The 26,846-nt window shown below is 31.2% G+C and overlaps 1 protein-coding gene across 1 annotated transcript in view; it reads right to left on the bottom strand.

Annotated features, from left to right (window-relative positions):
- Positions 1-25,733, bottom strand: part of LOC135951083 (lipase 3-like) — an 82,743-nt gene extending 57,010 nt beyond the window's left edge. Inside the window, exon 1 of the mRNA XM_065500661.1 lies at positions 25,511-25,733. Coding sequence (XP_065356733.1) covers positions 25,511-25,681 — 171 coding nt within the window. The 5' untranslated portion in view covers positions 25,682-25,733. The remainder of the gene's footprint in view (positions 1-25,510) is intronic.
- Positions 25,734-26,846: the final 1,113 nt, after the last annotated feature.

The following is a 26,846-nucleotide window of genomic DNA, read 5'->3' as shown; positions in this document are numbered from 1 at the left end:
CAGGGGGATTTTAGGAAGAGTGTTTGGAAAACAAACCCCTCTCTTGTTCTACTCTATATCAAATGGTTAAACATTTAACTGGGTTTAAGTTCTAGGTTATTATAATCTGGTCATGAAATAACTGTATCAGTCTGTGTGTGTAAAACACTTTTACGACCAAATTACAAAACCGAAATTAATGAAATTCACCTCAAATGTTTATTATTGTCTTAACTAGTTCGGTATTGAAATTCAGTAAAATCGGTTTTGCAGAAAAAAAGCTATGAACTAAATTCGGAGACAATCTCAATATCTGTCCGGCTTTTAAAAATACGATAGAGCCCAAATGGAAGGAGCTAGCTGGCTGAAATTTTCCATAAATACTCTCTATTGATTAGGTTTGTTTGGTATTGAAAATCTGCTATATCGGTCCATGATTTCACCAAGCCCACATTGGGCAAAAATTTAAATGTAAGATAAGCGGTATTTAAGATTCGGCAAGGCACGATATTTCTCTTCCCAGTTTAAAAAACTACCCATTATCCTCTGCTTTCAATATAATAATACACACTGTAAACTTACACTAATAAAATTAACAGTAGCAGCGATAAAAAGCGAACTGGTAAAATGGAAAGAAAGAAAGATAAACAAAAAAATACTCTACCACCAAACAATTTCCTTATTTTTTCTAACCTAATGTTGTATTTTTATTTAATTTTTTGTTTACAATTTTGTGCAGTAAACAATAATAAAAGTTTTGTATGATAATGAATGCACTTTTAACATAAAATTGCATTCAAACACCGAGTTTTATTAAAGAAAGGGGCTGGCACTATGGAAAGAAAAAAACTAAAAAAAAACTGGGAAAATAATGGGTTTTTTTTGTACCTATACTTTGAGTAAATGTATCTTGTTTTAGTATATATTTTTATTTTAGCTTTATGTTTATTTTATTATAATTTTTTTTTTTATTTTTTTTGGTATGGTAACCCATATTTCAAAGTCATGCATGCCAAACTTTCAAAGACTGAACGAAAATTTATGTACGAGCAACACGATGGCAATTGTTTTCTTTGCCTTTTTATTGTGATTGTGATTTGGTGATGAACACAAACAATGACTAAAATATAGTTTTGTATTTTGCCAAAGAAAACAATACAAACTTTTTTGTTGATTAAATTCAAGTGGCCTTACTCTTGGTGTACGTTTTTGAATGGTACTGCAAGATATGAGACATTTACTTAGGAGTTGGTAATGTAAGACCTAATAAGGACGCTATTTACATACATATGTTTGTAATAAAAAGTACAATAGATCCCAAAACAAATAGGACAATGCGGGGTCAATGTTTTACGACGACTCAATAATTGACGTTCTGAGGGTAAAAATTCATTGAAAATTTTATGGAGAGTATTTCAAAGACGTATCCAAATATGAGAAAAAGTGGATGGTTTAGGCGCATCAACTCATTATATTTGGAAATATTTTATAAGAATTGTATATTCTATTTCCAGGATATCAGATCTTCTAAACTAGATTGCTTTCCTACTATCGCGAAAGCTAAAAATATCATCCAATTATAAGCTATGAAAGTCTTTTTACGATGAATTATTAATATGTATATGAATGATTACTTAGGCATTAAACTTATTTTCACAGATTATAAATTATATTACAGCTTCTGTATAAATTTCTAGAGATTTTTTTTCAAATTATGATATTGTTTCTGTCTTTAATGTCTAGGTCTTACAATAAGTAATTAAATACTTTCACTAAAACAATTATTGTTCTCTCAGTGGAGAATCATATTTGGCAAATTAGCCTCAAATCAGATGAGTGATAAATCAGTAGCAAGTAACCTTGCGAACGGGTTCTGATGATGATGATGATGTAATTTTGACAAATAAACTTCACGAGTTTTTCCAAATTCATCCTTACCAAAGGCACATCTAAGTCTCTGTGGAGCTCCCGTCATGGTTCTAAGAATTTTGGATTGTACCTTCTGTATGAGATATATACTGGTATTGCTTGCTGTTCTGCGCATGTCCAAATTGGGTTTAAGACCACCTTATAAGTGATGGCTTTGCTTTAAGGCTTAATTTCGATTGATGGTGGATTTACCAGTGTAAATTAGAAGATTTTAGTTTCATGTGGAGCTACTTGTCTTCTATGTGACGACTCCAAGTAAGGCGTCTATTTAAGTGAATACCAAGGTATGTAACGTGATCAGACGGTGGGATGTTCAAACTGTTTAGTTACCACAAACTAAGTGATAGATTTTTCCAATCGATTCCGATAGTCAATCTCAAATGTTTGTAAAAACATTCTCATAAAGTTCGATGTGCTCCCGAATGCTCTGGCCCGATGGGAATATATGCATGGCAGAGTTTCTAATTAATTTGCGAGTAATTAACTTCTTAACGGAAAACCATGTAGCTAATGGGAAGACATAATTTCTCCAATCGAATATCATGGCTGATGGACAATTTTCCCCATACTAGTTATGGGGGTGATGGAATTTTACCGAGTATGTTGAAATGAACTTCACCATCTCATGGTTTCACAAAAATTTTAAACTCTGCCTTACTTTAAACTACAATCTAATTAGCTGGAGAAAGTTATATTGGGTGTATGACTTAAAATGCGGGATTTATTACAATATATGAGGAGCTGCAGAACAAAAGGTACTTTTTCAAATTTTTTTACAAATATTTGGGTTGAAATCTTCTAGAAAAAAACAATTTCCCAAAATTTTTAAATTTTCAAAAAAGTACCTTTTGTTTTGAAGGGTACATATCTGTCATTTATTCCCATTTAGTTATTGAACATAATAGTGTAAACAACAACGCACAGTGGTATGAGAAAAAAAGAGGGAAATCAATCTGTAACTTCTAAACCCTTACTCCGATTTGAATGAAATTCCACATGCGCAGAGAGGAAGTGTAGTCGAGTTTAAGTTCTGAATTTGGACCTCATGACCCCACCAGGAGCTGGGCCAGGGGTCTCCAAAGTAGGATACCTCCGGTATGTTCAATTTTAAAAATTATCCTATTTCTTCGTTTGTGTTCCGATTTTAAAAAAAATTGCACATATAGTAGCTATCAATTATCTCTTATAGCATAAGAAATATTCGCATTTGAAAATTCAATTTTCAACATTTTTACCCACCCGCGGTTCCAAATATTTCCCGATTTTCTCCATTTTTCTTTTGTAGGAATAACAACAGACGTTTATATCAAATAAAGAAAGAACTGTTTCTAAATCATGTTACTTGCATTTGAATTTAAGAAAATTAAAAAAGGCGATTTGCGCTATTTTTTTGGTAAAAAAGTAATTTTATTCTTTTTAAAAAATTTCTAAAAGGATGTATAATGAATTTATACTGCTTGAAAAGCTAACTTTACACCAAATATTTTAAATTAAAAAAAATGAATAATTTTTGATACCGAGGGGACCAGGTCCATTCAAAAAACGCCTATTTTTTACGGCAAAAATTCTCAAATCGCATAGTCGTTATCAAAATATAGTAACCTATTTTAGATGGCCCAATATGTTCTTAATTATGTTGTAAAGGGTTCTGATAACCCCGTCTCTGGTGTGGATATTATAGGCAAAAAACCAAAAAGTCCCATTTTTGGGATTTTTTAAGACTTTTTTGGGAATTGCGGAATACTTGATACAAAATTTCAAAATTTGTTTTTATTTTTCCATTTCAAATAGAAAAATCTACATAACTGTGAAATTTCATTAAAAAATATTTTGAAAAGTAGACAAAATCCTCTATCCACTGATATATAACATGTCTACCTTATGTTTTTAAGTGGCAAATTAATTAGGGAAAACTTAACAACTCGCAGATAATTTACCTCATTTTTAAAATTGAACATACCCGAGTTGTCCTACTTTGGGGACCCCTGGTCCCGGTAGGCTCATGAGGTCCAAATTGAAAACTTAAACTCAACTATACTTCCTCTTTGCGCATGTTAAATTTCATTCAAATCGGCAATGTGTTCCATCGGTTTCAATGTGCCAGAGATGGTTTTTGCGGTTCAAAAGTTATGATTTTGACACGGAAGACACAAGCACAGCCCAGCCAAGAAAGTTTTAAGACCAGGAGGCATTACGCCATGAATTCATCCAAAAGCTGGGAAATTGGGTACCATTCGAATTGAAAATGAGAGACCTTGAAATACGATTTTGTATGTCTGAAATTCTGCTAGTACGATATATAAAGAAATAATTTGTGCACCAAATCATTACTGGCGATTAAAAATGGATCCATTGTGATAACACAAAGCATAAGAGATCATACATGAAGCCCGGCCAACCAGCCGAATCGACATCAAAGCCAAATATCCATGGTGCTAATGTAATTCTCTGTATTTGGTGGTACCATAATGGTCCTATCTATTATGAGCTGCTAAATTTGGCCAAACCATCACATACCGAATGCAACTGATCGTAGTATTTTGTAATTTGTAGCCAATCGAATGATTTTGCCTGATTTTTACCGAATTTTACAGTTGTGGCTACAAAATTATAGAAGGGGTGACAAAAGTTTGGTTGCTTCAACCAAAGTTCTGCTTTAGCAACTGATATTCTGTTGATAGAACCGAAAAATGCTAAGTGTACTTCCGAATCATTCGATTGACAACGAATTCGGTTGCTACTACGAATATGTTTCCTCTGTGTAGATCTTCATAAAAGAATCTTGTGGCTGCTACCCGTCTTACTGAACCAATTTTCAGACTATATTATATCCAAGGTTCTATATTCATTTAATCAGGAATTGATCAATAATGCATTTGATACTATACTAACGTGACAAGGTGAGTTAAGGTGTAGGCTCCTGGGTCTTCTATGATGATCCTAAAAAATCCAGCGTATTTCAGACAGACAAGATGATCAGGAAGCCACGTAAATTACTAAATGACTTAGCTATAATTATTTGTGGAAATGATGGATACCAAACTGACCTACCGTAATCGGAGAGGCATATAAGGGATTATTTCAGTGTTAACGGGAAATACGACAATCGGTAAACAAGAACAAGACTATTGTCGCAATTGTCCGGATCTTAACAAAAAGAGGACTGTTTCTCATATTTTCTGTAAATGCCTAGCAACAAGACATTGGCTCTTAGATAAATATATACTGCATATATCTGAGATAACGGGAACTATACTAGCTAACCTTATTTAATATTACTATACAACAGATTGCATCTTGTACTCTTCGATTAGCACTCCATCTTGATATCACATCATCCTCTGATTTTTAATTAATTATTTACGCGTTGTGAGCTACCACACAGACCAACTACTAAAATACATAATATGTTTGTTTCTATTATATTTTTGTTGATCGGATTCAATTGATGTTTGAAATGCAAAGTAATTCACAAAGCACCGATACCAAGAAAATCCATTGAAAAATACTTTGGGGACTCTGTATCAATTCAATGGTAAAAAAGTGGTTCCTTTGTGGTTGTACTAGTACCAGCCATGCCAAACATACTGATCGTCCCAAATGAGGTCGTCCAACCAGAAATCATGGATTGAATCCATGGACTGATATTAGAAGATCGGAGAATGAAAGTGCCAGAGGTTGCTGAGGCTGTAAATTTGGACAGATATCCGCTCTATGGATCTTCGGCTTCCAACACGGTTATAATCACTACTTCAAAGAAGCCTTTGGCGATGTTCTATCGCAATTCAAAAATGTTTTGCGCCATTTCGTAACCGTGGAAGAACATGGATTCATCACAACATACCAGTGACCAATGACCAGTAAATGAAGGCCAAAGCGACCATGGCCAACCATGCTTACCAATCAGTGATATCATTAAGTCAGTCAAATGTAATTTTTCGATATTTCAAGTTTATCTCAACTAAATTCGATTCTAATTCGTCAAATAATCATCGTCCATTATGTATTAATTTATATTTAGTTTTCGACTGTTTGGATTATAATGATTTACTGGGTAATTTGATATTGCAAATATCCAACTATTTAAATTGCAAAAAATTGGAGTCAATTTTAAGCTAAATTAAACAACTTGATGCCAAAGGTCAGATGACTTGTCAAAACAGCGATGACCTTAATTTTGACAGTTGTCAAATGGGGTAGGGTCAGCATTTCTGTTACAATATATTAGCCAGTATAAATGGAGATGATTTACAAGAAAATAAATTAAATCTAGTGTAAACAAAATAATACCATCTCATACACATGTTGCTCATTTATTTCTTTGATTTTATTATAATTGAGGCATATATTTTAGCTAATTTCTTGTTTATATTTTGAATTGTCTTGGCTTTGCTGTTCTTGTTTATATTTTGAATTGTCTTGGCTTTGCTGTCATCTCTGGGGGCCAGAGATTTTTTTGTTTTTATTAAATTTGTTTGATGTCATCGTTATTTGTCATTGTTTGGGGCTTATTGTTGTGAATTCGTATGTCTTAATGTTTTGATTAATTGACAAAAGTCAACATCAAAAACTGCCATCATGATTAAAATCATTCAAATAAATGTGAAGCAAAATAAATAAATTCGTACATTTATTAATTTGCTTTAGTTGTGTGTAATAGTTGAAAAGATGAATGCCAAATTCTGTGAATTTTTTTTTGCCAAATATTTCTTGAAATTACGTTTTTTGCAGTTTCAAATATTTAAAAATCATGACTTTTGTGGCTATATGTAATTCATTTAATGCTTTAATTATGCTTATCTTTAAAAATTCTTTTAATCTATTGCTACTGGAGGTTTTAATTCAAATGTTTTCTTTGAAATTAAGTAAGGGCGGGTGTGGGAGTAGATCCAAGTGCTTAAAGATTTATCGCTAATTTGTTTAATTAATCAATATTTAGTATTTAGTAATACATAAATGAATTATGTATGTATTAGCATGATTATGAAGTTTAACAATAAAACACGTACATGCTATAAATTATTGAAATTTGAATTTAATTACTGGCATGTAAAACATAAGGCACGAAAATATTCAAATATTTGCTTTATCTACTAGCAATTTTTATTAAACTTATTTACCAAATTCTCAAAAGGCCCTTGATCTCTAAAAAGGTTGGTTTGGTCTCATTTACCTGTCATTACAAATTACAATAAATTGCTTTCAAAGCAATACATTGCGCTATTTTTTGTCTTCAGAGAAGAAAAAACACAAGAAATTATAAGAAATGTAATGTGTTCACAGTTTGTTGCATGATTTATGTTCGCATTTAATGATAAGAAAAACAAACAAACAATTGACAAAAAAAAAACTACATGCACATACATGTTTTGACCATTTCAATACAATATCAATCATTTTGAGGTGTAATATTTTTGTTGAAATTGTATTGTGTCGTTTCTTTTATGTGTTTGGTTTTTTTGTCATTTGTTTTTATTAGTTTTATCTATTAGCAATTGCAAAATTTTGCTGTCATTTTTTCTTAATTGTTTATTCAAATTTAGTTTAAAAACATACAAATTCGATTTAACTCAATTCATTTCAATCATTATGTTTGTCCTGCACTTCATACGTAATAAACTATTTACACTAGCTGAGAAATTTTTAAGTATTGGTTTAGTTTTATGTAATTGAAAGATCAAGACAGTTGCAGATTTCAAAACCTTGCAGACTAAAGGGTCTGAAAATAGGCACTACCGAACTTTCACAGTTGATAGCGGCCATAGTGTTGAAGTTACATCTGTCGAATTGGCTGTCATTTATTCTGTTTGTTTCGGTAAATCACCAGGGCACAGTGGGGGAACTGAGAAAAAAAGTGGAAATTAATCTTCTAAACGAATAGATCGATTTTAATAAAATTTCCATAGAGTCGGTTTTGATTTTAGTCTTATAACATCAAGAGGGGCCTAGCCACAATGTGGGGTACCTCGGGTATATCAAAAATTAAAAATGATGCCAAAGTTTGAATGCACCCAACTTTTGACTCGGTAAAGGTTTTAAACAATTCTTTATTACGAGTATTAATAAATTTGTTGTTAATTCAAAAAAAGATATTTCAAGAAAATCGGGAGAGAATTGAATCCGTTATTAGTAAAACAGCAGACCATGGTAGGTAAAGAAAATAAAATTTTACTTTTCAAATGCGTATAACTCGTAAACTTTAAGAGATAATATATGGCTAAAGCAATGTTTTTTCTCATCTCATCCAGATAGATCTCATCCAGTAGATTCCATACATATAAAATCTTTCAAATCAGGTCTCAAACAAAAATTTGGCATCATTTTTAATTTTTGATATACCCGAGGTGTCCCTTGGTGTTATAAGCCCAAATTCAAAACTTAAACTTACAAAGACTTCCTCTATAGCCGTTTGAAATTTTATTAAAATCGTTTAGAAGTTACAGATTTATTTCCACTTTTTTTCAGTTTCCCACTTTGCATGGGCTGATATAGAGTTCAACAAGTGCAAGTGATAAAATTGTTTTATAAAAATGGCAGTTCTGTTCTGGCAAAGTCGGGCTATTCGTTTAGAAATTACAGATTTATTTCCACTTTTTTTCAGTTCCCCACTTTGCATGGGCTATAAAATTGTTTTATCAAAATAGGTAATCTGTATGGGCAAAGTTCAGCGAGTTTAGCCCATTTTACAATGAGGCCCATTTCTGGGTACGTCAACATTTAAAATGGTTGTATTTAGGATAATAACAATCCACATGAGATCCAAGAGCGTCCAATGCATACCGAAAAAGTCACTGTTTAGTGTGGATTTTGGGCTGGCGGCGTCATCGGTCCACTGCCAACCGCTAGCACAATTTGTGGGCATGGTCATCTCACGTAAAGGTGATGTGAACTGGCCAACGAGATCGTGCGTTGGCTCTATGTGAATACACCACAAATCATCGGTCAAATTCAGCCTGATTTATGTGCCAGAGTCATGAAAAATTGGAAATTTCGGATGCGTGCCAGCCAACGAAGCCGCGGCGGATATTAGCGCGTCGTTATATTCCACACATAGTGGTATCGATGGGCCTTTCAAACAAATAAACAATTTCAATGATATCTCACACACGCTTTGTCTTATTTAAATTTAAAGATAGGAATCGCTTAATGAAAGACCCTATATTAGGTTGTCATTCCATTTGCAATTTCAATTTTTTTATTCAATTTCGAACCTGTTGAATTAGACTACGAGAAAACCCCTAATCCAATATCTCATACATGATAATTGTTGTGCTCTTGGAATTTAGTAAAACAGATTTATCAAATCTTTTCCAAATTTTAATTCTTCGGATACAAATCTTTCGGAATTATTGTTCGGAATTGTTTAAAAATTAATAACCCTTGCTTGCCCACCATCAGTATGTAGTTTTGGCCTTTTATGTGGACTTGAATCAGTTATGGTCCGAGGTGTACAGAATTTGATAGATGATTAATTTCATAAAACTTTAAATGACTTAAGTGCCTCGCGGCTAAATCTGGAGAATGGGTTGTAAGAGGGAACATTTAGTAGCCTAATTCATGGATTTTGAACGGAAGACAAAGAAGGTTGATGACCAAGAATAGGAGGCGTTACTGCAGGGAAATTGGGTACCATACGAATTGAAGCTGAGAGACCTTGAAAGACGATTTTGTATGTCTGAAATGCTGGTTGAACGCTACTAAAGAAAATCAGTTTTGCACCGAATCAGTACTCGCGATGAAAAGTGGATCCATTACGATAATCCGATGTCGATTCGGCGACCAACCAGCCGAATCGACATCAAAGCTAAATATCCATGGCGCTAAGGTAATTTTCTGTATGTGGTGGTACTAAAAGGGTCCTATATATTATGAGCTGCTAATATCTGACCAGACCATTACAGGGAACCTGTACCGAACACAAATAATTCGTTCGAGCATTGGCCAAAAAACGACCAGAATATGCGACAGATATGAGACCGTATCGTAAACGCTCAGCAATATGTTGCAATACCTGTTAAAAAGTATTTAGAAGCAAGTAGTTGTGATACGTTTCACTTTGGAACAGAGTATCCGATATTGGCTTGATTCGTTCCTGGCTTCAAAAAATGAGCAGATAATTAGGCTCGGAATCCATATGTTGCCAGAGAGATGGGAAAAGGTCATAGTTCACAATGGCTAATACTTTGAATAAATTAATTTTGTATAAATGTTTCAAAATAACAGTTAAAAATGTTAACAAATTCCGCATATTTAAGTCATACACCCAAGATTTACTTGTCCAAAGTCTATGTACTTTGTCCAATGTTTCTTCAATTTGTTTATCACTCTCAAAACATAAGATGTGTCTAGATCATTAAAATAGGTATTTTTTGTGAGATGATTTCATCGTTGGACTCAAATCTCTTTCTCAAGAAATAGGTACTCTGGCCTTAATCCTGAGAATAGGGCTGAAGAGCATTTTGTAGCCTAATTCATGGATTTTGTACATGAAAACTGTTTATGTGTGTACCCGCGATTGTGAGCAAACGTGGCAGCCATCTTGCGGAACTACTGAGCCATAGGCTTCCACTATCTCTCACATTTTCAATCACCTATTGGCTAACACCATATTGTTTTTCAATTATTTCGGGTGTAGAGATCTCAACTGGGTGTCCAGAAGGTTTGGAATCTTACGTGCTTATACGGCCACAACGAAATTCAGTAAGCCCCGTTTTTATACCCTTCACCTTTGTGAGAAGGGTATATATAAGTTTGTCATTCCGTTTGTATTTTCTACATTTTTCATTTCCGATCCTATAAAGTATATCGGGCATTTTATGTCAAGTGAGCCAACTTTTGAAATCGAATTCTTCCGATCTGGATGAAGGTTAGTTCCATTGGATAGTAACTCAGACACAATTTTTCAACCAGATCGGTCGAGAGAGAGTGGGCAACATTTGACATTTTGTCCAAGCAGGTGGTTTTCTTATCCATGTATCTTATTACCTATTATTCTTATATATTTTTTCTTTTTTTTTCTTAAAATAAAGCTTAGATATTTTCCTTGAAGACCTATTTGGTCGCTTAGTGGGATGCGAGTGGGAAATCTATCAAAATAAATATTTTGTAACTCAAAACATAAAATTTTTGACTTTTTTTGCAAAATCAAAAACTTTGTTGCCTTTTTTCAAAATGGACCCTTTTTTAAAATTTTTTTTTACTCAAAAGAAAGCTTAGGTCTTTTCCTTTAAGACCTATTTGGTCGCATAGTGGGATGCGAGTGGGATATCTATATCTCTAACTCAGAGAGTTCTCCACCGATCTTGTTGAAAAATTGTGTCTGAGTTACTATCCAATCACAGAAAAAACTATTTCTAAAACCGTTTCAAATTTCAATCCGATCGGAAGTCATCGATTTCAAAAGTTGGTTCACTTGACATGAAATGCCCCATATATATTCTGCAGCCTTATAGATAGCGGAGTCGATTAAGCCATGTCCCTCTGTCTGTTGAAATCAACTTTCGGAAGCCCCCGAAATAACTAACATACACGATTCATACATCAATATCTCCGCAACTCTTCCGGCTCGTTTGCTATTTAAAATCGAGAAAATTGGTCCACAAATGGCTGAGATATAAGGAAAAAACCAGGACAATCTCGATTTTTTACCTATATCTGGATTACTAAGTCATTAATATATACAATATAGATATCTAATGATAGATACTTCAAAGACCTTTGCAATGATGTATATAAGACCATAGTAAGTTGGACCTACAATGGGTCAAAATCGGAAAAAATATTTTTTAACCCGATTTTTTTTTCACAAAAAGTTTTTTTCGCTAAATATTAAAAAAAAATTAAAAAACAACAAATTTTTTTTAAATTTAAAAAAACAATTGGAAAATTTTATTTTCTAAAAAATTAAAAAACTACTTTGGAAACTAAAAAAATAAATTTTGTTTACCTAAAAATATTTAAAATTTTTATTTTGAAGTATAATTTGGTGAAGGGTATATAAGATTCGGCACAGCCGAATATAGCTCTCTTACTTGTTATGGTAGAATCACACGATTGCCGCAATGTACCAATTTAATACAATTTTTATTGTGCTGAATAGGAGTCCAATAAAGTTAGTGTCCCAATCTAATTCTCTGCAGTCATATGATTGCCTCATTTTATATAAATTTGATTGTCGTAAATTGGCGCAAAGCGATTTAGTGGCAATAATTGTCGCATTCCAGTCACACGATTGTTCTAGTTTACGGCAACTCAGAGAAACAGCTGTTGTGCTAGATGTTAAATATTGTTTTGTTTGCATAAATGTAAAAAAATCTAATTGTGAAAAAATTATTTGTTAAATAAAAAAAGAAAATTGCGTCGGACTTAATTATCGTATAAAAAAAATAATAAAGAAATGTTAAAAGATGTATGTGGGCCAAAGAGTGGCTAACAAAAAGAATATTTCATTTACAAAAATGAATATTGGCGCTAATTGTCTTCTTTGATTTCCGCACTAGAACACAATAAATATTGGTGTATTTTTAACTTTTTTATTGGTGCATGTTGCCTATCAAGCATTGCCGCACCAGGGTTGCATTTGATTGGGCCAAATAAGCACAATATTGTTGTGGTTTGACATATGAGCCAATAAGTTGTGAAATCACACGATTGACGTATAAAATAGACCAATAATTGGTGCATTGCGGCAATCGTGTGATCCTACCTTTAGCATTGAAATTGATTGTGAAGAGTTATCATAGTCTCCTCAAGTCACGAAGTAGTCTGCTATCAATGGTTGCCAAACACAAACTATATAACACAGCTTTTTCAAATTTTGGCAGTAGTTAACAGACTTATGCTTGTTGACAGGAGCAGTGTTATCCTTTCAGTTAAGAGTTGGGAAATTGAAAAAGTCACGGAGTTATTAACCCACCCTTGTATATTTTACTCCAAAGCTTAACAAATTTATTAAAAATTTATTTATTTTAGTAGCTTATCGGTAACGGTGGCCAACCTTGATTTGCAACCGAAATTCAAAAACAAAAATTGTGGGCAGCATAAAATTTTTGGCAAGACAAGTGTGAACACATCTATCTTACAATAACTCATAAGTAATAACAGTTTTATTTTATGTAAATTATTATTTAATATGAATGTTAGGTCTTTTTTCTTATGTTAACCCTTCAGCTGACCCTGTGTACAAATATGTACACATATGTTTGTTTATTTGTATGACATAAAGTACGTGTGTATATTGTACGACGTCTACATAATTTCAATTTCACATGTTAATTGTTTATTCATAATAAAGTGTTTTGTGGATTATTATGCAATTTAACCACTATCTACAATTGCAAGTATGTTAGTGTGTTTAGGGTATAATTTATTATACAAATAAAGTTTAACTTTGCACACAAAAGTCACATCAAAAATACGAAAAAATTATACAAAATTTATACAATTTTATTTATATTTATTTTAGCATTTCGTGTTGTACCTAAATTTATATATTTTTTTCTTTTCTTTTTTTATTTATTTTTCTGTGTAAATCGTAAACAAAGAATAATTTGGCAATAAATTGTATTTGTTTTAGTGCGTGTTTGGATTTATTGATGATAATTTTTCGGGTGTAAATATTACTGCTGGAAACTCATTACAATCATAGTTGTAGATACTAGATACTCAAACTCACACACAAACGCAGCGCAGTGCAGCTAGTAAAAGTTATTTTGATGCATATTTTATCAATAATTTTGTTTTTCTTTTTGTGTTTATTTTTTTCATTTTTTATTTTATTTTATTTTTGTTTTCTTGTATTTTATTTATTACTGTATTGTATCTGTCTGTTTGTACGGGCATGTACTGTATTTTTTTATTATATAATATCTAGGAAATGAACATATTTTTATTCATTTATTTATTTAACTGGGGGTACATGTGATTTTTCAAAATAAAAATATCAAAAAAAATTAAAAAAATAAAACTGAATATCAAAAATATTGGTCAATAGGTTTTTGATACAAAAATGCTCTATGAATATTCCATTACATACAACTATACTCGCTTACTACATACACCTGTTGTAAGTAACTGAAACATAATAATAGATTATTTCATGTGTGTAGTATGTTAAAATGTGTAATGCCACTGGCATATCTATATATTGAAATTATTACTTATTACTCCTTTCTTGGCATACTAATATAGTTTTCAATCAAAGCAAATAAGAAACACATGCAATCAATACATTTATTTCAGAGCGTATTTGTAACATGTCAAGTGTCAAGTTTGTTTGTAAATTTGTTGCAACATTTTATGACATTTTTGGCAATCCAGTTAGAGTATATTGAAAATGTTTATGTATTATTACTCAACTGTTACTGTTTTTGTCTTTGACAGTTAAAGAGCATGTTCAATGAATTGTTACAAAATATAAATTTGTGCATTTTGTAAGCAAATTTGCCCTAGAAGAATTTCTTTTGTTGTATAAAGGATGAGTTACAAGTTTGATATGTTATTAAAATGTAAAAGAAATAGAATGTATACTATTTTATGTATCCATCAAGATCTAAGTAATAAAAGTGTATCGGAAAGTATTTATGTTGTGGCCAATTCCCCTACCAAATTTGTTCTTATGTAACATGAATAGGAAAGCAACAAAATTGTATCTAAAGAATGACTTTTTCAGATTCATACATTCTTTGATATGAATCAATCTAGGTCACATTAATAGTTACCGAAATATTTTTGATACCCGAAGTGGCAAAATTTGGACCACTGTTGCACCATCTGCGGCTAAAACTTCAGATAAGATTCTGATAGGGTAACTACTCTTTTCAAACAAATCCAACCAGTTTGAAAATAACTAGAGTCCTAGAGCAAATATGCACCGATCGTCATGAAATTAGGTCTTGTGATTTATGTCTATATGAAACTTATTTCTGAAGAATATTATGTGTATACCAAAATTTTTAAGAGATTCATGCTAGTTAAAGTGATTTTCGGAAGCGGGCCTTATATGGGAGCTAAGACTAAATATTAGAGTTCGTTTGTGACCAGATCACTTCATTTGTTTTTCGGGTATCATAATTTTTCTGAAGGTTTTTGCGTCCTTTTTTTTTTGGAAAATTTTCACTCCTTGTGGTGGTTCAACGCAACTAAAGACGCGGATTTTGAGCACATGTTTCTATAGATCAAAAACGGTTGAATATATTGCAAATCTGATTTCAACAGTCGATTTTGCATAAAAAATAATACAATTGAAAATCTCATAAAAAATAAAAAAGGATTTTTGATTTTTTAAACATGCACGATGAAAAGGCATTTTAAGCTTATCAAAACGGTACCAATATTTCCTTTCTATCGTTTTACCAATTATGATTTTATTGTTAAATAAATAACTTTGAGGCCTAATAACTTTTGAATGGTTAGTGATAGAAAGGAAATATTGGTTCCGTTTTGATAAGCTTAAAATGCCCTTTCATTCATGTTTAAACAAATTTTTTTTTTTTTATGAGATTTTCGCCCCTGTTCACTGTGATTCCAAATCAAAATCTAGATGGACAAAATTATTTGGCGCTCTTTTTATATAGAATTGGTATCTCCGATTCCAAAAAAAATGTTTAAAAGATCAATATAAACTTTTTTTCAAGTTACAGTAGGGTCTAGATATATAAAAATCAATAATAAATAAAGAAGTATTTCTAAAATTCCATTCCGTAAAAATTAAAAAAAAGTATTTAGGCGGGTGCTGGCGGCTACAATTTTTTTACAAAGACATTCACCAGAAGTTTCTTTAAATTATGTATATAGTCATTGGACGGGCTTCGACGGTGTTTTTTTTTTGGCAAGCTATATAACATTCTTAGAAAAAAACAAGTAAGGAAGTATGGTCGGTCAAGCCCGACCATATAACACCCTACACTAAGTAAAAGAGCAAAAACATTTTTCTTTTAAAATTTCAATAATTTATATTTTTGAGTGATTTTCGGTAGTGGGCCTTATATGGGGGCTATGACCAATTATGGACCGATCACCATGAAATTATTTTCAGCGATTTATGCACGTTAAAGTGATTTTCGGAAGCGGGTCTATATGGGAGCTATGACTAATTATGGACCGATCGTAACAAAATTTGTTGACATGAATTTTGTGTATATAAAACTTATTTGGAGCGGAATTTGTGAAGATACATATATAAATTAAACATTTTTGACCGATAAAGTCCAATTTCGGGAGGACATTGTATGGGGGCTAGGTGAAATAATGGACCGATTTCAGCCAGTTTCAATAGGCTTGGTCCTTGGTTCGAAAAAATGATATGTACCAAATTTCATTGAAATATCTTCAAAATTGCGACCTGTACTCTGCGCACAAGGTTTACATGGACAGCCAGCCGACCAGACGGGCGGACGGACATCGTTTAATCGATTCAGAAAGTGATTCTAAGTCGATCGGTATACTTTAAGGTGGGTGTTAGACTAATATTTTTGGGCGTTACAAACATCTGCACAAACGCATTATACCCTCCCCACTATGGTGGTGTAGGGTATAAAAATATCAGTATATTTGAGAACCAAGTTTAAAGGAACCAAGTTAAATGGAACCATTGCGATAACCGGAAGCGTAAGAGATCATATGTGAAGCCCGGCCAACCATGGCGCTTAGATAATGCTCTGCATTTGGAGGGAGCAAAAGGTTCCTATCTATTATGAACTGCTGAAACCTGATCAGACCATCACCTGTACCAAATGCAAGTGATTCATTTGAAGCGAGCATTGGCCAAAAAACACCCAGAACATGACAATGCTCGGCTACAAATTGAAATACATGTTAAAAAGTATTTTGAGTGCAGTGGTTGGGAAGTTTTGCCTCACCCGCTGTATATTCCAGATAGTGACCCATCCGACTACTACTTGTTTCAATCGATGTAGATACGCTCTCTGGGATACGCTTTACTTTGGAACAGAGTATCCGATATTGGCTTGATTCGTTCTTGGCCTCAAATGATGATTAGTTCTTTTGTCTTGGAATCCATATGTTGCCAGAAAGATGGGAAAATGTCATAGCCAATACTTTCAATAAATTTATATGTATCCAAACAAAAGCTAAAAATTTTAAAAAATCTCGTATTTTTAAGTAATACCCAATATATGTTTTTATTCCCTCCACCACCACAAGTGGTATATATAAGTTTGTCATTCCATGTCTAACATTGAGAAATATTCATCTGAGACCCAACAAAGTATATATTTTCTTGATCCTTATTAAGTCGATTGAGCCATGTCCGTCTATCCGTCTGTGTGTCTGTGTAAAACACGCTCACGTCCAAAATACGCAAACAAAATTGGTAGACTTGCAAAAAATATGTTTATTGTTGTCCTAAGAAGTTTGGTATTGAACATTAGCAAAATCGGTTCAGTAGAACCAGAGCTATGAACCAAAATGTGAGACAACCTAAACAAAAATTGACAATTTTACATATTTTTGGTTATTTGTGTAAATATATTGCAGATAATACCATAAAACTTTACACACGTTATTTTTCTAATAAAAGGACTAGCTCTGGTGAAAACTATAAGAATCGGTTCATGATTTCTCCTTGCCCCCATACAATTTTTTTCCCGAAATATGGTTCTATGGTCTATAAATGACTTCAGAATTGCAGTATCCATACAAGATTCAGCAAAAATAAGTTTCGTGCTAAAAGAAATCACAACACTAAATTTTTTGTGAATCGGCCCATATTTGACCATAGCCCCCCATATAAAGTTCACTTCCGAAAATCACTTAAATTAGCTAAATATCTTATAAATCGCTATTAACTTGAAATTCGTCATAAATAATCCCCATATATACCAAAATCGATATATCTAATTATATGATGATCGGCCTATACACAGAAAGAATTAAATTTCTGATTCAATCAAGAAATTTGCTCAATCAGACAAAATATTGTTTGAATTAGGACCTATCACAAAATTTGTAAATTCAAACAAGAAATTTTGCAAAATTTTAATTGAAAAAAAATCAATATTTTTTCAATTAAAAAATGTATGATATTAAATAAAAAAGTTGTTTGAATTTACAACACAATTTCAAACAAAAATTAGTTTAAAACAGTAAAATTTTTGTTAGGTCCAAAAAAATATTTTTAAGCAAAATTGGTATAGAACCAATAAAAAAATTTGTAAAAATATTAATGCTAGAAAAAAAAACAACAAAAATAAAGAAGAAAAAACTACAAATAAGAAAATAAAGAAAGAATAAGCAAAGTAATGAAAAAAACTAATAAATATCTAAAACAGTATTGCCCAATTCACAAATGGTGTCGTAGCTTTGTATCGTTGTATGTCGTATTTTTTTTATTAATGTTTTGTTTCGAAAAATTTGTTTGAAAAATATTTATGATATACAATGCAACAACGCTACGACACCATTTGTGAATTGTGCATATGTATTTAGATGTTTACCATTCATCATACAATTCACATATTTTTGCAAGCCTTTGACAAAATCAAAACTACTTATATATGAAATATTTTTAACCAAATGAGAATTATATCCACACATCATAAAAATACACATACAAACGAAATTACCCAATGTGACTAATATGCACATGATAACAACAAAAACTCTTATTTTACTGGTGTTGTTGTTTTATCCCAAGTGTTGTATTAAAATAAAAATCAAACAAAAAAATTAATAGAATCTATTAAAATATTTATAGAAAATAAAATTAAATTCAGACAGGCGATTGTTTGAAAATATTTTAGCAATAATTCTTTCTGTGTAATTGGCTATAGCTCCCATATATATCAACCTAAAAAATATGTATGCAGATGGAGGGTATTTAAGATTCGGCAAAGCCGAATATACCTTTCTAACTTGTTAATCATACAATGGCTCTTATTTAGACAATATTTTTAACAAATTTAAATTGTGTTTTTAGAGATATCCTTTCTTCAAGAACGATCTTCTAAGCTTTAACATGTTTTGATGAGAAACTGATTCATTAGAATTATATAACTGCGGAATACAAGAATTGACTGATTTTGTCAATATTGCTGAATTTTCGTTAAAGAATAGTTTCTTAAGCATTAGGAAGACAGTTTTTTGTCTCTCCTGAACACTTAAAAGTTTTTGACTTAATACAGTATTGTTAAACGGGTGCGATGGCGACATGAAATAACGCCCAATTAGGAAAATGAAATAAGTTCCAATAAAATTGGAAAAATTTAAAATTGGGCTTTATTTAATTTTTTGGGGGGGTTAATTCATTTTTAAATTGGGAATTATTTCATTATGAAATAACTCCCAAATGAAGTAAATTCAAAAAGAAAAAAAATTGGAGTTTACTTCATTTAAAATATTTTTGGGCTTTATTTCATTTTATTTGGGCCTTATTTCATTTTCATAAAAATGATTTGCTGACAAATTTTTAAGAGTTTTAAAACTTGTGTTACAACTAGAAACCGTTAGGATCGACTTAAAATATTTTTAATGCAGCTTAATAGCATTAGAATGGGACTACTAGACGATAGAGTGTTGGTTGCGGGTTCGATTCCCGCAGAGACTCTGGGTGTATCTGCAGACAAGCAAAACTCTTCGTAGTTTGTGTTTGTTTTTTAAAAAAAAAAAACTTTTGAGAAATAGTTTGTAACAAAAATCGCCGCGATTTTTGTTACAAACTATTTCTCGACTGCGGCGCTATTCATTTTTCTATTACAAAACTTGTCTCTGTTACATTAATTAAGCTTAGAATAGGTCATTCCTCAAATCTTAATGTAAATTTGTTCTTGTATTTTCATTAACCTGCAAATTGCGTACACATTAAATTGCAAAAGTAATTTTTTAATGGCAAAATTTTTACAAAAACTGAAAAAATGCATTTTTCCCCTTGTAAATGCATCTCAAAACTTCAGAGGGCTTGCTGCACGTCTTTACCCCAACCGATTTACATAAAATGTTTCAGGATGATTTGTTTACTAATGTTCAGCAAACTGGGGGTGAGAATGGCCAAAATCCAACTTTCGTTTATTATGGGCCACCCTAATATAGATACACACAGAGAAAAACTATACTTGTACATGTTTACCATAACCATTTCAAAATTTTTACGAGTTTATTTAACAATATTATGTTGACTGTCATATTTCATTTTTACTGATAAGATACGGAGTTCGATCAATAACTTATTTACTTTAATAAAATCAAACTAATGACTGATTTAACATCATATAAAAATATAAATTTTGAATATTATCGTTACTCCACTCATTATGGCTTCATTTTCATTTCGCCATTTTAATATACAATCTTCTCACATTTGCTGTCAGAAAATTTCACACATTTCACTATTTTATTACCTCTAGAGAGACTCATGGACAACATGCAGTGCATGTTGCTTTCTACCTGTTGTATTTATAACTTCTTTTTTATGACACTTTTTTTTTAATATGGATTTTGTTCAATATAATCTCGCTGTAGTTCAATTTGGTTCAGTTTTACTATGTGTTATTGTTGGGATTTTGTATTTTTGTATTTTTTTCTACTTGTCTTTCAAACAAAAAAGAAGAAGAAAAAAAAACAAACGACAAGAAGTTCATTGACCATATTATTATGAACTGAACTTCAGTTTAGTTCAGTTATAGTAAAGAAAAACAACTATGGTTTTTGTTATTTTTCTTTAATATTGTAATGAAAAGTAAAGAAAAACAAAACTTCATCTAGCAAATATAATTTGTAAACTACTGGAGCTACTGCTAGACAAGGTACAAGTACTTTTACCGGTATGAATAGTATTGTGTTGGGTACTCATAGAGTGAATTCTATTAGGAAGTCAATGCAGCAAGTCTTTGCTGTTACTACTATAGTATTATTACCGCAGCAAAGAAGAGGGTTAAGTTGAGCTTAACACGCGATATATTTACCTTTTTTATATATAGATATATGTATATCGAGTATCAATAGTAAGAGTACTATGTAGTTTAGCATTTTTTTATTTTATAGAAAAAATATAATTTCTAAGTTTGTGGCCTTTATAAAAGAAAATGCAGCAAATGACTACAAGTAAACAAAATGTAATTTTATTTGAGAATTAAAAAAAAAAACGTAAAGTCATTGAAGTCAATAAATTTGTTTTTAATGATCATTTTCTAATAATTTATTTAATTAAATGACACCTTAGAAATTGTTTGTTGTTTCACTTAATGAGGCTTAAGATAAAGTAATCATAGCTGTAATAATCAACAAAAATTTCTGATAAAACATCACTTTAACTAGCATAAATATCTTACAAATGTCGGTATTCAGATAAAATTCAACATCAAGAAGTTACAAAATATTTATTTTGATAGATATCCCACTCGCATCCCACTAAGCGACCAAAAATATCTTAAAGGAATGGACCTAAGCATTTGACTAAAAAAAAATTTTTAAAAAAGGGCCCATGAAAAAAAATTCGAATTTGAAAAAAAGTCAAAATTGTACGTCTTGAGTTAAAAAATATTTATTTTGATAGATATCCCTCCCGCATTCCACTAAGCGACCAAAAGGGTCTTCAAGGGAAATATCTATGCTTTTGTTTGAGCTAAAAAAAAAAATTAAAAAAGGGTCCATTTTGAAAAAATAAGTCAAGAAAGTTTTTGATTTTGCAAAAAAAGTCAAAAATTGTATGTTTTGAGTTACAAAATATTTATTTTGATAGATATCCCTCCCGCATCCCACTAAGTGACCAAATAGGTGTTCAAGGAAAATATCTAAGCTTTATTTTAAGAAAAAAAGGGCCCATTTTGAAAAAAAAAGTTTTTGATTTCGGAAAAAAAATATTAAACATTTTTTATTTTTTTTTTAATTTTTTTTTACGAAAGATTGAGCTTTCTGAACTATTTGGGACACATTTTGCTAAGAACAATAGGTAATAAGTTAAATTTTGCTTCACCAAAATGTCAAACTTTGACCCCCTCTAACTCAGAGAGTTCTCGACCGATCTTGTTGAAAAATTGTTCTAACCTTGGTGCAAATTTCATCCCGATCGGAAGACATCGATTTCAAAAGTTGGTTCACTTGACATGAAATGCCCCATATGTCCACATTGTAGACTCTACAAGACTCAAGTCACCAAAATTTATAACGATCGGTCCATAATTAGTTATAGCTCCAATATACATTTTAAAATAAAACTGTTAATAATCATCTTCTCGGTATAAATTTCTTACTTGTTTTTTTTCGTAAAGGTCATTTAAATAGCATTTATTTTCGACCTTCAAATATTATGATAAAATTCATTTGATGCAAACAAATTCTTAAATATTAAATTGAATATGTAAAATTTTCAAATCCACAAAAAATCTACAATTTTAAAAAAATAATTGGGTATGACTTAAAAATGAAAGATTTATCTTTTGAATGCGGTTTTTTTTAATAAGTTATATATCATTTTGAAGGGTTTAGTGTAAAGAACAGTATATATTTGCATCGAAAATGTCGAATTTTGTGCCAATACAGCGTCATATGCGGGAAGTTTTGCTTTACTTCTTTAATTTGAAAAATAAAACAAGTAGAGGGCTACATTCGGCTGTGCCGAATATTATATACCCTTCACCTAATTATGCTTCAAAATACAAATTTTAAATATTTTTATGTAAACAAAATTTATTTTTTTTGAAATTTTTTAAATGTTTTCGAATTTTGAATTTTTTTTTTAAATTTAATTTTTTTAAATTTTTTCGAATTTTTAAAATCTTTTTTTTAAATTAAAAAATTTTTTTTTTGTTTTTTAAATTTTTTTTGTGAAAAAAAATTTGAGCTAAAAAATATGTTTTCCGATTTTGACCCATTGTTGGTCTAACTTACTATTCGTCGTTGCAAACGTCTTTGAAATATCTATCATTAGATATCCATATTGTCTTTATTAATGACTTAGTATATCCAGAAAATAGGTCAAAAAAGTCGAGGTTGTCCTGGACATTTGTGGACCGATTTTGCTGATTTTAAATAGGAAACTTCTCGAAAGCAAGTCTGACAGAATTATTAAAGACTTGGATCCCGAAGATATCTGGGGTCTTCAGAAAATTGATTTCAACAAACAGATGGATAGACAGACAGACGGACATGGCTTAATCGACTCCGCTATCTATACGGATCCAGAATATATATACTTTATAGGGTCGGAAAATTATATTGTGTAAATTACAAACGGAATGACAAACTTCACGAAGGTGAAGGGTATAAAAATGCCGCTTAAACACACCGATTGCTCACCAAAGCTTGAAGCTTGAATGTGTTTCATCGGTTACAATGCTGGAGAGATGGTTTGTGCGGTTCAGAAGTGCTAATTTTGACATGGTCGACAAAGATCGCCCAGGCCAGCCAAAAATGTTTGAAGACCAAGAATTGGAGGAATTACTCCTTAAATATTGCAGAATTCACCCGAAAGCTGGAAAATAGGAAACCAGAAATAAGTGATCGTATGTGAAGCCTGGCCAACCAGCCAAATCGACAGTAAAACCAAATATCTATGGCGCTCTATTATTGCTCTGTATGAGCTGCTCATATCTGGCCAGAACATCACAGGGAACGTGTACCGAACGCAACCGATTCATTTAAAGCGAGCATTGGCCAAAATGCAGACATATGTATATGAGACTGTAATATTCCATCATGACAACACTCGGCCACATATTGCAATACCTTTTTAAAAACTATTTAGAATAAAGTGGTTGGGCAGTTTTTCCTCACCCGCTTTATAGTCCAGACTTTGCTCCATCCGATTACTATTTGTTTCGATCGAAGCAGAACGCGGCCTCTGCGATACGCTTCACTTTGGAACAGAGTATCCGATATTGGCTTGATTCGTTCGTGGCCTTAAAAGATGAGCAGTTCTTTTGGCTCGGAATACATACATATATTGCCAGAAAGGAAAAGGTCATAGATAACAATGGCCAATACTTTGAATTAATTTATATTGTACAAATGCTTCAAAATAAAAGTTAAAGAAATATCGTATTTTTAAGTCAATAAATTAAAAATTTTTTAAAAAATTATAAATTCTTTAAATAAAAATCAAAAATTTTTTAATTACTTTCAATAAGCACCAAAAATTCATGCACTTGAAAATTTTGTTGGAATTTGTCTTCAATTCAAATGTAATTATATTTTAAACTTGAAAAATATTTGAAAAATTTAAATATTTTTCAAACAAAAAAACATGAGGCTTGAATTTATGCTTCCTTTTTACTGGAGAATACTATTGAAATAAAGTGTAATACAACTGTAATTCAATTGTTTGACTATAAATCAAGGCTTGAGTTACACTTGCTTTCAACTTGAATACCAGTAAAATGCTTATTGGGAAAGGTTTCTAATTCCAGCCTCAGTTCCAACGGAAACTGATAAAGCAAACACTTAATGGGTTTTATAAATATTAAAAATTTCAAGCACTTGATCATTTTGTTGGAATTTGACTTGAATGCAAATGTAATTATATTTTAAACTTGACAAAATTTTAAAAATTAATATATTTTTCAAACAAAAAACATATGGCTTGAATTTATGTTTCCTTTTTACTTGACTATAATGCAAGGCTTGAATTACACTTGCTTTCAACTTGATTTTCAGTAAAAATGATTATTGGTTATGAATCTCTAGAGCTAATACCCAGTAAGCTCCAAACACCCAAAAATTCAAGCACTTGAACATTTTCTTGTAATTTGACTTGAATGTTTTAAACTTGAAAAATTAAATATTATTCATACAAAAAACATATGGCTTGAATTTATGTTTTCTTTTTAGTGGAGAATGCTATTGAAATAAAGTGTAATACAACTGTAATTCAATTGTTTGACTATAAATCAAGGCTTAATTTAGACTTGCTTTCAACTTGAATTGAAGTAAAAATGCTTATTGGTATAAACATGAAATTCGAACCAACTTGAGAAGATCCCTCAGGGTTTTATTTGTTTGTACTAGTTTCCTTTTATTTCACATATGAATCATGGCGATCGTTATGCAAAATATTACGCATTAAACTTTTTACCAAAGAACCTTTTAAAAATACCCTGAAACTCTAATTAAGTAAATAACAAGTTTAATTTAAACGTGTTAAATTATTTAAGTTGACCTGTTTTCTTTTTTTTGGAATTGAAACCCTTACTAACACTTTTCTTTGAGTGTATTCCAAACAAATGCACACAATTTATGAAGAAAAACATTTAAAACAAAACATTGAAAGGTTAATGGCTTTAAACAATACAATTGAAACCTGTACAAGAATTTTTCAAAATTGTTTTTTGACAACTTAATGATTTTGAAATCGTAAGAAATGTTAGAAAAACCACAAAAGAAAATGAAACTCTAAATTCTTTTATATAGCAAGTTATGATTAAAAAGAAGATATAATATAATGATGGACTAATTTTTTTATTAAGTCAAATTGGTTACGTTCCAATTCTTTTTATACACACACTATTTTTTAGTTGTATTTTTTACAACCAACAAACAGGGAAAATTATAAAACAAACTCTCACTGGAAATCAGAAATAAGTTTTCTTTTTTATTACAATAAGTTTTCATTTTGTAAGAAAAAAGTTCAAAAGTTGCACTTTGCAAAACTTACCGTTATCAGTGAAGCATCTTCCAAAACATCTGATTTGAGATTACGTCCACCGCCCGCCAAATTGGCATTGCTGGAGAGCAACACACTGTTTAAAAGATTCTTAAAACTTAAAGATGTGTAACTAAAGGGCGAAAGTATGGTAAAAGCCATTGAACTACCAAAAAGTTGCATGGCAAATACCGCATACACAATGGCAATTGGCCAAAGGCCACTATGACAACGAGCACCAAATAAACGATTTATAATTTCACTTTTTTTCCACATTTTGCCACTACAGCTGGGTGGATTTTTCATTTTCATTTTATTTATCTTTTATTTTTTATGGCTTGTTGCAGTATTGCAAAATGTTCATAGACAACAGCAACAAAAAAATAGCTGCTAAAACTAAAGAAATTACACTATTAGTTGGTGGGTAAAAAGAGCAGAGCGAGCTGCAGGCATTTACTTTTACTGCAGCAAGTTATTGGTAAAATATTTGCAAAGACACAAGTTTCGAAACTTTTTTTCTAGCAGCCCGATTACGAAAAATTCACAAAAAAACACTTTTTATATTTAGAAACTGCCTAATTTTTTAAAAACAGAAATAGGTGGCAATGTTTTGTTTATTATTTCCCACTTTAATGTTTATTTCCTTTATTTGTTTTGTATTTCTTTAATATTTTTTTTACTTTTCTCTTTGCCAGCCTTATTTCAACTAAATTTCTTAACAAACAATTTTCTCTATTTTAGTCTCAAAACATTAAATAACAAACAAAACAAATTGAATGCATTCAAAGGCTGTTTTTCGTTTTCTTTGGCGCGTTTTTCTGCTTATTTTTTTTTACAAAATTTTTTAGTTTATAAACCGCTCGTCTTGAATGCTCAACATCGACTACATTTATATGCTTGTTCAACTTAAGTCAAGCTTGATTTTAAGTCTCACCTGTTTTTAGAGATCTCTGTCTGTGCTAGCTAGCGTTCATACATGCTGTAGTTTGATGTTGTTTACCTGCCAATGCAACATGTTTGCTTCAAATGTTGTAGCTGAATTAGTATCGTAACTGGGTTGTTGGGTTAAATAATCATCGTAATCATTATCATCATGTACAATATCTTTATGATGCTAGATGGTTTTAAATTTTTAATTTATGCCAATTGATTGATCTTGACAATTTTTATTAAATAGATACAACAGATTTGAAAATAATGAAAACAAAATATGACAAATTACATGGGAACTTCTAGAAATTTTGATTTTAAATGAGGTTTTATGCTTAAATTTATGCAAAACTTAACATTTTTACTTGTTATGATTTTGACCGGCAGAAAAAGTAGATATATTACTGCTCATAACAAA

This window comes from Calliphora vicina, chromosome 2, assembly GCF_958450345.1.
Source record: "Calliphora vicina chromosome 2, idCalVici1.1, whole genome shotgun sequence".
Classification (NCBI taxonomy): domain Eukaryota; kingdom Metazoa; phylum Arthropoda; class Insecta; order Diptera; family Calliphoridae; genus Calliphora; species Calliphora vicina.
Note: the sequence above shows the minus strand (reverse complement) of the source record. Positions and strands in the feature narration are given on the sequence as shown.